We start from the raw sequence: 13,968 nt of genomic DNA, 5'->3' as shown, positions 1-13,968 counted from the left end.
AGAAGCACTTTAATCACTTTTTGAAAGAAAAAAAAATGCACTTTGACCTCCCAAAAGCTTTGGCCAAACAAGCTATTTTGTCTGCAAGCTTAATGAAAGGACAAATATTAGAAATTCAAATTTAAAACAATATATTCTTGGAATTTCTATTATTTCTCCACTCTTTTTTGTTTTGTTTTGTTTTATACGATCCGTGCAGCGCGCGGGTACGTATACTAGTATATAAAATAGGAGAGATATAAGCAATGTGGTAAAGACCAGTGGCAAGCTAATAACAAGCCACTTGACAATTTTAGGACAAAGTTAATGAAAATAGGACCAAGTCTTTTACTAATAATTTTTATCAAATTCCAAAATTGAAAAATAATTTTATGAGAAACAAACTTTTGAAATTTTTAAGCAAGTTATAATTATCCGCATTTAGCAAGCCATATACTTTATCCTTAACAATATCACATTAACGGGCTTTTTCAAATTCAAACATATCAGTTAAGAAAAAGATTATTTATTAAACCAATCCACATTAATTTAAAATAAAATTGAAAAATAAAAATGTGCTAAACTTATCCGTAGCAATATCGTGATAAAGGGACTAATCAAACTCAAAGATATCTTTTTAAAAAATAGTTATTTATGAAAAAAATAAAACATTAAATTTAAATCATTAAAAGAATGAATTATAAGTTAAATTACATATTTGATGAATTGAGAGAAAAGAGTTTTAACTTGAATTAAGTTTGTAAGATAAAAAAAATACTCGATTAAGATTAATTACATATTTGATGAAACGAGAGAAAAGAGTTTTAACTTGAATTAAGTTTGAAAGATAAAAATACTCGATTGAGACTAGAAATGAATTTGAATAAGAAGATAAATTTTTTGAAATCGAATTGAAAGATAAAAACTAACAGCACTAAATTCCTTTTTAAAATAATAATAATAATAATAATAATTTAAACAGTGGTTTGGATGAATGAAGTGACATAATTATTTGACAATGAACAAACTGATAAAAAAGTATCTGTAATTTGAATTAATTAAAATAATTTTGAATCTGAATTGAGGATAAAATATCTTTCAGAGGATAAACCTCAAAAATTTCTCGGTAGATATAGAATCCCAACGTAACCTTATGACTTTGGAGGACTAATAAGATAGAAATAAGTATTAATTTTTCCTAATTTCCTGTTTCTTTCTTTCTCTTTCTATGTAAAGAAATATTCTAATTATTATTCATTAATTAAACAAATTAGTGAAATATATATATATATTATTTGATAAAATTAGCCATAATCCTTGATATAAGATAAGGATTACTATGATCTTAAAACCATATCTTTTCAAATAAGCTTATCAATTGGTATGATTTTCAAATTTGAATTTCTACATCTTATACATACACCCCTCCAATAACACATAAATTATATGTTACTGCTCTTGCCAGCATACTTATTTCAAGAGTTGTTTCTTCTCCCTCTTTTTGTTGATGATTATTAGCTCTATTTATTTATAATTATCAAGTTTTTCTGTATTGGACTTTATGTTGCAGGTTCTGGCCGGTGAGCGAATACATATCAAGTGAAGAAGATGATTTGCAAGTTCAAAATATCATGTGTTATCAGAAGAAAAAGCAAAAGCATGGAGATTGAAGAAATCAAAACCAAATATTGCATGAGCCTCCGAAATATGAGCCATTCAGTTATTTGGTAGCACTTGGAGAAATTTTTCTAGAGGCCTACCTTTATTCGATAGATATGGTAAATATCACCGTATGCACATAATATTAGATATTTTTTTTGCTTCATTTATTTAGAATTTTTATTACATACACAAACGTTATTGATGTGTACTATAAAAAGGACAATCCAATGCACACAACATCTGCATTAGAAGGATCGGGGTAAGGGTCGCACGCAAAGGTAGATGTCGTTGATGTGCACTGTATATTGTTGGAATTGTGGTGCATTACATTGTGAGAAGAGGCATATATTTGTTCAAAATGTTGGATTGATTCGAAGGAATCAAGTAGATTGGGTTCATTGGCTGGGGTTCTCAAATTTAATTTTTTTGGTTTTGATTTTATCAAGTTGATTCAATTTGAATATTTGTAGGATGATAAAATTAAGAGAGTAAAATGCAATGTGAAGTTAATGCGAATTGGTGTGTCAGATCTAAAACAGATAATAATTATAACATATTCTTTGGACTTGATTTTGAAATATAAACTTTTTAAATTGAGTATAGCATGTTTTTATTTAATTGAAAATAATATTTGTGAATAGTGATTATAAAAATTAGATATCAGAACTGTTTTTTTCTAACTTAAAAAAGTGTGGAGTCATTTTAACAATTTTTAATTTATTTTTCACGTGTAGAAAGATATTAGCAATTGACTTATAAAGAAAAAAAAAATGATCTCCACAAGAATGAAATCTTAAAAATGGAAGCAATTAAATCTGATATGATATTATAAATTAGATATGAGTATTAATTTATTAGCTAGGATTAGTTTTTTTTTTTAAATATCGGCGGCGCATTTTGCGGGGTACTAACTAATTTATTTAAAAATAAAATAAAATAAGGATAGACTATCTAAATTTGAGATGAGAAATTTTTATAAAGAAATTATGATTAAAAAAAAAAACTCTATCTATTGATAAGATCACATAATTGAGGTAGTAAAAGATAAAGCTAAAAACAAAATAAATAAATTTGATACATTCTGATATTAGTGGTGTGTGTGGGTGGGTGGGGGGGGGGGGGGATGGAGGGTGGTAATAAGAAGGATATTAAGTGAAAAACAAAATGTTTGATTATTTTTTTAAAGTCAATATAATCTGATGTGATTAAGTTAGCAAAATCACAATTATATGGGATTGGTCTTTTGATTCCTCCGCGCATCGCGCGGGTACGGATACTAGTTTTATTGAAAAGAGTTGAAGCTTAGTGAGTACTACAACAACAACGTACCTAGTGTAATCCTACAAGTTGAAGTTTATTATCAAGGATAATTTCAATAATATACAATCCAGCCTCAAATATTACATCCATGTAGCCATATTTTTAATTTATATCCGCATAGTCAACTTTTTTTTACAAGAGTGTTTATACACACGATATACAATATTATACACTTATTGTAAAAAATGTATCAACCTTGCATAAAAGTGTATAATAATGTATAAAAGGGTCATTTCGTGTCTCTTACTTCATAAAAAAAAAGGGCCATTTTGTGTAATATTAGAAATATGAGCCATTTCGGGTAAATATTTTCTCCAAGTAGACATAGAGTGTATAATAATGTATATAAGGGCCATTTCGGGTAAATATTTTCTCCAAATAGACATAAAGTGTATAATAATGTATAAAAGGGCCATTTCGGGTAAATATATTCTCCAAATAGACATAGAGTGTTATTTTCCCTTATCATTATTCTTTACTCTCTTTTTTCTTTTTGGTTGTTGAGGCCTAAATCTTTTATTTTTTTGAAGTTAAAAATTAAGTTTTGGGTATTTAAAAGTGGGATAATTGTAATCTCTCAGTTATTTCATGTGATTAGTCCTGACTTGCTTTCGCTGTGAATAGTTTTTTAGTTGTTTGTAACTGTCAATGTTTAATAGTCATTGATGATTTTTGTATTTTATTTCTATCTTAATTATTTGTACAACAGCCCTTTAGACATAAGTTTGGTAATATTTTAAATAAAGTAGTATTTGAAGTTTAAGTGAGTATTTGTAATTTGAAATTCATTAGAGTTAGGTGCAAAACGAAATTAACTTCTTCAAGGATGTTTGGTTCAAGGGATTAGGCGGATTATCCTAGGATCAATTTTGAGATTAAATTTATTTCATGTTTGAATGGTGCTATTAGCGGAAACCAGTATTATTTTTCATACCAAAATCTTGGTATATGTGAGATCGATATAATCTTAGGATATCTTGGATTCTTGGTTTTGAATAGACAGCCCCTAAGAAATCAGAGGAGGGGTATAAGAGTAATTTCCAGAGAGATATTAAATGTTTTGAAGGCTAAAAAGGTATAAAAGTACATAAAAGCAATAAAAATTAGGGTGACAAATGCTCCCCTACCCCGCTTGTATCGCCGCCGACACATGATCAATTCATAGAACGTATCGACCATAACCAAAAGATCCAAACCAAAGAAGGAAAAAAAGAACATGAATCATTTAATTAATGAAGAAATTAAAAAGTTCGAGTAAGTGCATCTTTAATTAACTAACATGTTCCCTAGCACACTCAACAAGTCGCATGATGATATCATCCTCCTCTTTGGTAAGATGAGCCTCGAGCCTAGCTAGTATCTTATGGTCCCAAACCCCCAAGTGATGCTTACGGCGCCCAGCCAGTGGAGAAGAGGCCGCGCGACTGCCGGGGTTTCTGGGCATCACCTTTTGGCAAAGGATGAACATTTGTCGAGTCGGTATCAGATGCTACTGCAGAAAAAACCTGTTGTTGTTGCTGCTACCAGGGAATTGATGAACCGGTGGTAGAATCCTCCTGCAAAAACACCTTCTATGGTGAGTTCCTTTAAGTGAGGTGCAATCTGAGGTGGGTTAAAGGAACTCACCATAGAAAGGCGTTTTTGCAGGAGGGTTTTACCACTGATTCATCAATTCCCTGGCACCACTAACAACAACAGTTTTTTTCTACAGTAGCGTTTGATTCCAATTCGACAAATGTTCATCATTTGCCAAAAAGTAATGCCCAGAATTTCGAAACCCCGACGGAAGCGTGGCCTCCTTCTCCACTGGCCGGGCGCCGTAAGCATCACTTGGGGTTCGGAACCATAAGATACTAGCTAGGCACAAGGCTCGTCTACCAAAGAGGAGGATGATATCGTCATGCGACTTGTTGAGTATGCTAGGGAACAGGTTAGTTAATTTAAACATGCACTTGCTTGATCTTTTTAATTCCTTCATCACTTAAATGATTCATGTTATTTTTTTCCTTCTTTGGTTTGGATCTTTTGTTTATGGTCGATATGTTCTATGAATTGATCATGTGTCGTGGTGATACAAGGGCAATTGTCCTTAAAGAATTTAATTTCGTTTTGCACCTAACTCTAATTTGAAAAAAATGTTTATGTCCAAACAATTTTCAGGTTAAATTGCATTCGAAAGAAGTATGGTATGCAATCCTTTAATTCTTGCTTTTTCTCTTCTTTTTGCTATTGTACAAAAACAAATTCCAAGAAAAATTAAAAGGAACCAAGCATTTTCATTCACTTGTGATTTTCCTGGAGGAGGTAAAAATAAAGAAACTCCCTCATAACAATGAACAATACATTTTTCTCAAATGTTTTGAAGGGTTCAAAGTAATAAATCATATAACAGCTAACATCATAAGAGAGATTAGAGGGGAGGAAAAGAATGGTGAAGAAACAGATAGAACTTCTAACTGTAATATCCATCCTCTCAAAAGCACCAATTATTCGTGTTACTTGTAACACATCCGATAACGGCTTATGTAATTTTAATATAGAGCTTCTTTCATTTTTGGCCTGTCAACCGAAATTATTACAGGCACTAGCCAAAGTATATACAGAATCTATAAATTTGCTGGCTATTTTGTAAATTAGATCACCGAAAAGCATTGGCTGTAATTATCTCTTTAGTGTATGCCATTTGAAATTTCATATTCAGGTCTGACTCGCTGTGCTCTGCCCTGTTTAAAATTTTAGTTGTATTGTCCTGTGAAGCCTTTGCCCTGTTCTCATTGCCGTTTCTACTCCGAACTGAGTTCTACTAATCATGAGACTTTGATATTTGTTAGCAAATTCTGCCTACTTTCATCAACGAACACAAGAAGATGTTGGCGAAGACTTGCTTACTGCACACGAATGAAGGGGTGTTGTGGGAAGCAAAGATAATGAGAAAGAATTCCTATTTCTGCATCTGTGAAGGAGACTGGCCACAGTTTGTGGTGTATCACAAACTGAGGCCAGGAGACATCTTGCTCTTCTTACTCGTTGACAAATCGACGTTCCTAGTCGTGCCCTACACTCAGAAAAGTGGTAGAAACTTTCGTAGGAGGCAATCTTTCGAGGAACTCAGCAGCAACTCGGAAGAGGAGGATATTGAACCTTCAAGAAATTCGAAAGAATCATCATCAGTCTCTGAGGAAGAAAGCATTGATCCATCCTGTTGCTCCAAAGACGGGGAATATCCTAGCTGCTTACATTTAGGTAACATCGTTACTTTATACATTTCAAGTTGTTAGATCATACCGACTAATCTGGATAGAGGAGTCCTAATTGCTGTTGTACCTGTATTGAATTTGCTATATTGGTTAGTCTTTTAGTCTAGTTTCACGACATGTATGTTATCATGACTATAAGTATGAGATCCTCACCAAAGCCTTTCTCATTACTTCACTTTCAGTCCACATACACACACCATACCATGCCACGTGTGGCAGAAGTTAAATCCTGTCTTGTGTTTATTTTCTCAACCCCAAAGGTTTCATCATGACAGGAGTTACATCCAATGTCAAAGCTGATGAAATGATCCACTTGAAGAAGAAAATTGTGGAACTAGATTTGTTTAGGTGGCATGTCAGTGATCTTGACAACCCTAAGAGGCCTCTAGGTTCTTTCATCGTTTTCATGGAAGAGTTTAAGAAGCGGTGCCTGGAGGTGAATCCAAACATCAAATCTTTTGACGCTATCGAGAAAGTTGGCGGAGACAAGTGGAAACAGATGTCAGATGCTGAGAAAGCTCCTTATGTAGTAGAGGCAGAGAAAAGGAGGGTCGAATATGCAAAGGTCTTGAATCTTTATAACCGGCTTGTGGCTGCTGAAGAAGAGGAATCTGACAAGTCAAGGTCCGAGGTTGTTGCATCCAAAAATGGGGAAAATCCTTGCTACGCACATTTAGGTAAACATTGATCGATCTCTTTAATTATATGTCTACAAATGATGTTAGATCATACCGACTAATTGGGATTGGTTCGTAATTGTTGCTGGACTTGTATTAAGTTTGCTATAGTTGTTACTCCCTCCATTTCAATTTGTTTGTCTTAGTTACTATTTGGACAGTTAAAGGATATTTTCTTTGACCATAATTCTTTCAAATACTTTCTAAATATTTTGAATTGTTAACTATTGTGACTTATAGTACTTTTTATTTAGTTTCTAAATATGCAAATTTTATTTCAAAAAGATTGAAGATTCTTTGTCAGAATTCACATCGAACATTAGTTAGTTTGACCCCTCGTACTCCGAATGAAGCCATATAAATTGAAACGGAGGGAGTATTGTTTTGGTCTAGTTAGAGACATGTATGTTATTCTGACCATAAGTATGAGATCCTCTTGGACTCCCTCACCAAAGACTTCCCTTTCAGTCCATATACTCACGCCATGTCAGAGCTAGGGGCTATCTTTTTGTTTTTTTCTCTCTCATTCATTTTGTCAACCGTAACGGTTTCCTGATCATGAAGGAGATAAATCCAATGCCAAAGCTAATTATGTATTCCACACTAAGAAGAAAGCTCGGGGACTAAGAAGGCTTGCCAGGGATCTTGATAAACCACCTCAGATGCCAGCAAGTGCTTACTTCATTTTCATGGAGGAGTTTAGAAAGCAGTTCCGTGAGCAGAATCCAAGCATCAAATCTATCGCTGCTGAAGGGAAAGCTAGTGGAAGCAAGTGGAAGCAGATGTCAGATGCTGAGAAAGCTCCTTATCTAGCGGAGGAAGAGAAAAGGAAGCTAGAGTATGCAAAGAGAATGAATGTGTATAACAGGCGAGTGGCTACCGAAGAAGAGGAATATTCTGATGAGTCAAGTTCCGAGTTTGATGACGAAGAGGGAAGTGGAGAGGAAGACGAGGATGAAAACTTGTATACTTTCTTCTTTTCCCGTTAGATACTTGCTTTTTCATGATCGGTTCTACTTTTTGGGGGTTTCGTAGGGAAGACGAAGATGGAATTGAGAGCAGTTGCTTTTAAAGCACAATTATTTATGTGCTTTCTATTTAATTTCATACTGCTTAAATATATGTAATTGAACTGGGCTTTTGTCTTTCTTGACTTGTATATGGATTTCCATCTATTACCTCTCTAGCTAATTATTGGCTCTACTTTTTTGGTAAAATACTGTTGGTGTTGATATGCTCTCTATTGGAGCTGGGATAGCTTTCTGTTCCACTTGTTTCTGTGGAAGCCCTGGGACAAAAAAGATCCTTAATTTGCCTCAAGAAATGAGTTACGTTTAGTACTGTAATGACATTGTGTCGTATTATATATGGTGAAATGGATATAAGAATCGATTGAACAAGTTAAGAGGTGTTGAGACTTGAGACGTACGTAGTATTAAATGATTGATCTATATAGATGAATGAGAATGTCCTGGCAAATATTGAACTCAGGAGAGTAAGAAAGGTGTTTCTCAAGTGAAAAGAGAATGGTCCAACAAAGGTCGTGAGGTTCAGTCTGGTGAATCGAAGCAATTAAGATCCATACCATTCAAATGGTTGTCATAAAAGGTACTAGATTTTATGCACGTTTACTTTCTCTGAAAACATGTTTGATGAGTATGTTTAGACTATATATCCCAATGAACTCGGCCTAATGGGCTGGCATAATTGACATGAATAAAATGATATTGGTTTAATGAGAAAAAGGAACAAGTGTATAGTGGGTATACGTGTATGTAATTGGTTTCTGTTTGTTGAATTTTGGTGTCGTCTTTGTGTGCAATTTCGGTGGCTTTTTGTTGCTACTAACCAAAGATGCAGAGATTTCGAGTGAAAGTTCAAGTGCAAGAGAAACAATGAAAGGTTTTGAAGTCGATTCTTTAGCCTCTTTTATGCAAGTGGGAGAGTTTTATTCATATTTTGATTGCTTGAGTTCAACATTTTTGGAACCTCTGTAGAGTTGGGAGTTAGAAATCTGCATGATTTCAGGTCTTCTTGATGAGTTAAAGCATATATAATGGGCTCAATCATCTTGTTCTGCAATTTTTCGTTCATCTATAATTTCTCAGCTGTGTATACATGACTTTTATGGTAACATGTTACGATTTCCCCCTGCAACAAATTACAACAACTAGGTATTGTCTGTTGGTTTCTATTTTGGTCTTATGATTGCTGCTTTTGGTCATTTATTGTGTTTCAATTGAAGTAAGGGTGTGTTTGGTATGACGGAAATATATTGGATCTTGTTGATGGAGTTGAGACGAGCCACCTTCTGTTTTGCAACTCTCATTGGTAAAGCTCTTGGATCCAATTCCGACCAGTTTTTAGGAGAGTGTGCAAAAATCTTCTTCAATAAAAGTTGTTTACTTGTAATTTAGCTTGTACTCTCTTGGTAAAGCATATGATATATGATTATGATAAAGGCCTCAGGAATAAAATGTGATTTCAATAAAATTGTTTATTTATGATTTAGTGCATGTGTATTTTTACATTTGTCTAAAGGCCGAGAAAGGTATTATTGTCAAAAATAGCTCTTTATTTCATAAACTTCTAATCAATCTAGTACGCTAACATAAATAGAAATAAAATGAATGAATTTGTAGTTAAGAAATATGTCACTTCTCTCAAGACCGAAATTACAATACCTTAGATAATTTTCTTTTTAACTTTACTTAAATATCACCTTCTCTTTTTCTCTTATGTTGGATATTGAGTTAGAATATTAGTTTTTCCTGCAATTCCCTTCTCTCTTCTTAATAAGAAAAAAGCGACGCTGCTTCTTGTACACAGTTGAGAAAAATATTCTCTTAAGGAACACAGATCAAAAGACATTTAGTTTGTGAAATAAAAAATTCTATTTGTTAGTGAGATAGAACTGGTTAATGAAAGTGGATATATTTTCACTAGACTAGATGGTGTAATTAAATGAATGTCCAAGGAAACATGAGATGTTTATTTATAGATTGTGAAGCAGCTTTTAGGTGAAGCGATACCTTTTTAGGAGAGACTTCAAACATATGTCTCATAATAGATTTTCATAAAGTTATAGTAAACTATCAGAACGGACTTATTTTTCCCGAAAAGACACCTTTTAGCTGAAGCAGGCCCTTTTCAAAATTTCAAACGTGCGTCTTATAATATCTTTTCATAAAGTTATTGTTACATCTCGCATTTTCACAAGTTGGAAGGCGTACGAGTTCAATGACATTAGTAACGGAATAAGTTTGATGAATTTTGAAACTGTTATATATGGTCTTGATATGGTATTTTTTTTTAAGTAAACCCCTTTTAGTAAATATTTGATAAGTATGATTTTCTATAGTTATTACTGTTACTACTTCTGGGATACATTTTTAATTATGTGTGCGGTATGAGGACATTTAGAAATGAGATTTTATTTGTTATGGGTACATAAATTATTTTCTCTTATAAAAATCTATCTTTTTCTATTATGAGAATTATTGAAGAATACGTATGATAGATATTTATATATGCACCATTGCTATATTATTACCGTATGAATACTATGTTACCAATTAGATATAGTGATTACTAGATGAAAATATAGAAGGAAGCATATGGTGCTTTTTGTTTACAAGTGTAACATATAGAAAATCCTTTTAGTTGGAAAATATGTATTATATATTAAATGCTAAGTGGGACAGCAAGGATGGAATAACTACTATTAAAAGGTGTAGTGACTACGTGGATTAATGGTAGGCATTAATTTTAGTAAATATAAGGAACATTACATTGATAGGATAAGTGTTTCGTACTATTAGTGCGTGAATTTGTTAAAATTCCACATTTTTGTGCATTGGATTTGTCGTAAGTTAATTGACATAAGTTCAAGGACAATATTACTTATGACGTTATAAGTATTTATGCTATGTTTAACAAGTGATAAGTAAGTGTCGTGGAGGTTAAACGAATCGGAGAAAATAAGTTTTGTCAAAGTTTAGAAATTGAACAAGTTATAACGAACTATATGGAATTTTAGTCACATTCAAGTATGCAAATAAAGAGATCATGGTATAAAAGTTTGAGGTCCCGAAAATTATTTAAGACTCGAAAGTGAATGACGGTGATTGGAAATAATATTTTGTGTGTACAAAAAGGGACTGTGGACTACTGCTATGTCACATGATCATGACAATGACTATGGAGTGTATTAAAAATGATTACTTTATAAATGAATTGAGATTAAGAAATTAATTACTTGGGTAATTTATTAAATTAGTTTTAGTGGGAACAATTAATGAACTAGTGGCTTAATGTGGTAGCACTAGTCCACGTGGGTGCATGGGCTGAAGAGAAAGTGATGACTATTACCACCTATATGTATCTATCTAGACTTGTTGCAAAACACAAGGCCTAATTGGGTGGGCCCCACTGCCATAAAGGTAAGTTTACTCACCTATTTTTCTTATATATCCTACTGAAGGTAAAGGAAATTTCAGATTTCAATTTTTAGGGAGGAGCAACGTACAGTGCATTTTCTTTCTTTCTAAAGAATAAAGCAAAACATTATTTCTCTTTTGGAAAGAAAAATCATATGGAATTGGGGCAGCAACCTTCTTGCACGAGATTCATTCTCATATGAAATTACATATTCACATGGAGTATTTTAAACCAGCAACGTGAATTCTTTTGGCAAGCATCAACATGTTTTATTCTATTTTAGGCAGATTGGGGAAAAAGGAAAATTTGAGGTGTGAAATTGTTGTAACATTCAAGTGATTAGCAAGGTTAAGAAGCCAAGTTGATTAAGGTAATGTTTGATCTCTTTTATACACATTTTGGAGGCAATTTTAACATGTATAAGTTTATGGATATATGATGGAAATAAAAAGTTGTGGATGTTGATGTTGAAAGATGAATTGAGCCGTGTAGGGGCTGCTCTAATTAGGCACGAAAAATTTATTTTAAGTTGTTGTTATCATGGATTATATGGCGAAAGGATTAGAAAGTTAAAGTTAAAATTTTGTTGATATGAACACGTTGTTGTTCGTGTTGAGTTGAAGGAATTGAAAATGTAATTGTATCCATATGTTGTTGTTGGTATTTCTGTGTCAACAGGAGAGCAATTGGAAATTTTGGACAGGTGAATATATAGGGGAAGTGCTGCCGGATTTTCGCTAAATTTTAGATAATAGAAAATCTTAAAAGAGAATATGTATAAGCTAGAATATAGGTTCGATAAGAAATAGGCTATGGATTTGTAAACTAGATAATATAGTTACTAACAATAACGTTACTTTTATATAAATAGGCTAAAAGAGCGACGAGACGAACGGGTTACGAATAGCCGCTAACAGGTATGTAAAGCGCAACCCTTCTTTCTTTTGGCATGCCTTAGTTTTCAATAGGCTATATCACGAGCCTAGAAAAATTCTAAATTTGAAATCCGAGTACGTTATGATCCTTATATATATTTCTTGGCATTCTTATGTATGTTGTGATGAAGTATGAACCATTATGTCTTCGAAAGCATTGATTTCCAAACTTTGTACAAAAAGTTGTTTTAAAGAATTCCGTAACTACGAAACGCCGTATCTTTCACAGAAAGGCTCGGATTGCTCCAATATTTTTATAAGAGTTTGCATGATGTATAATGAGTATGTTTTCCATAGGCGGGCCCGACTCGGGTCAATACCCGTCCGTGGGTCCCGCGACTTTCCTTTATGTAATTCGGACGACTTTTGAAAGAATTTGGTATGATTATCATTTCGAATTTCAAGTATGGTCATTTACTTATATTTGAGTCTATGATAATGATTTTATGCATATGGTTACTCATGACTCTGCTCGTGCGTTTTGTTATATCTTTCGCCGGTTCCCGGGCCGGTTCTGTTATCGTGCGCACTTTGATATACTCCGGAGCTATGCTGTGTTTATGGTTCACCGAGCTACTCGCAAAAGAGGGTCGGGTTCCACATATATTTGGTGTTATGCTGTGTATGGCGTTATGTTGTGATGTGATATGTGACGGGGATACGGAGATTTGAAACATTCTGGTGTTATGCTGTGTTATGGCGCCATCGACGGGCGGGCGACCATATTCTTCTGTACCTTATGCATGACTTATATTTTGAAAGTAAACATTTTGATATGTTGGATTTATACTTATGTTCTGTACTACTATTTCGTTTATGCCTCAGATTTGTTCCTGTATTTTCTGCTTTGCATACTCAGTACATATTTCGTACTGACCCCCTTTCTTCGGGGGGCTGCGTTTCATGCCCGCAGGTACAGACGCACAGTTTGGTGATCCACCAGTTTAGGACACCCTCTTCTGCTGTTTGGAGTGCTCCTCTTATTCCGGAGCCTACATTTTGGTATATATACTTGTTTGATGCATATGTATATATTTGTTCAGGGGTACGGCGGGGCCCTGTTCTGCCATATGATTAGTTTGGTCTGTTTAGAGGTCTGTAGACGTATTTGTGGGTGTGTGTGCCTACTTCTGTACGGGTGTGTTTGGTATGATCCCATTCGTTATGGCAGCCTTGTCGGCTTTTGGTACATTTGATAGCCTTGTCGGCTTTTGATACATTTGACAGCCTTGCCGGCTTTTTGATATATATACGTTTGCGTTTGAAATATGTCTAAGTCAGTTTGATATGATTTGTGGCAGTATGTGATTCGATTTGGATAAGTGTGTTACGATTTGATATGTTTGTCTGTATGGGTGTCCAAGTAGGGCACCAGTCGCGGCCCACGGGGTTGGGTCGTGACAGTTATAATAAACTTTTAGAAAGTGCTTATTTTTTCCCAAAAAGACACATTTTAGGTGAAGCGGCACCTCTGTAGGAGGCATTTCAAACATGTGTCATATAATAGATTTTCATAAAGTTATAACAAACTATTACGACATGCTTATTCCTCTCCCCCCCCCCCCCCCCCCCCCCAAAAAAAAAAAGCACCTTTTAGGTGAAGCAACACCATGAGAGTTTCCAAACGTGTGTCATAGAATAGATTTTCATAAATAACTATCAAGACGAGTTTATTTGACATGTCGTTACCCCGAACAG

The 13,968-nt window shown here is 34.0% G+C and overlaps 1 protein-coding gene and 1 long non-coding RNA gene across 3 annotated transcripts; both read left to right on the top strand.

Moving 5' to 3' along the window:
* The first annotated feature begins 4,007 nt into the window (after positions 1-4,007).
* LOC132619269 (uncharacterized) lies at positions 4,008-8,130 on the top strand. 2 transcript variants are annotated; one of them, XM_060334217.1, is made up of 4 exons: positions 4,008-4,891; positions 5,793-6,204; positions 6,494-6,895; positions 7,460-8,130. In XM_060334217.1, the coding sequence occupies exons 1-4, from the start codon at positions 4,862-4,864 to the stop codon at positions 7,882-7,884; spliced, it is 1,269 nt and encodes a 422-aa protein (XP_060190200.1). In that variant the 5' UTR covers positions 4,008-4,861; the 3' UTR covers positions 7,885-8,130. The 2 variants fall into 2 exon arrangements, with proteins under 2 accessions (XP_060190200.1, XP_060190201.1); XM_060334218.1 differs by having other exon boundaries at positions 4,011-5,147; positions 7,460-8,129.
* Positions 8,131-10,624: 2,494 nt separating this feature from the next.
* LOC132620288 (uncharacterized) lies at positions 10,625-13,524 on the top strand. Its single transcript, XR_009574753.1, has 3 exons — positions 10,625-11,705; positions 12,207-12,252; positions 13,184-13,524. It is a non-coding gene; the product is annotated as an uncharacterized LOC132620288 (long non-coding RNA).
* The last annotated feature ends 444 nt before the right edge of the window (positions 13,525-13,968 follow it).

This window comes from Lycium barbarum, chromosome 11 (genome assembly GCF_019175385.1).
Source record: "Lycium barbarum isolate Lr01 chromosome 11, ASM1917538v2, whole genome shotgun sequence".
In the NCBI taxonomy this organism is placed as follows: domain Eukaryota; kingdom Viridiplantae; phylum Streptophyta; class Magnoliopsida; order Solanales; family Solanaceae; genus Lycium; species Lycium barbarum.
This window is presented reverse-complemented; position numbering and strand designations above follow the sequence as displayed.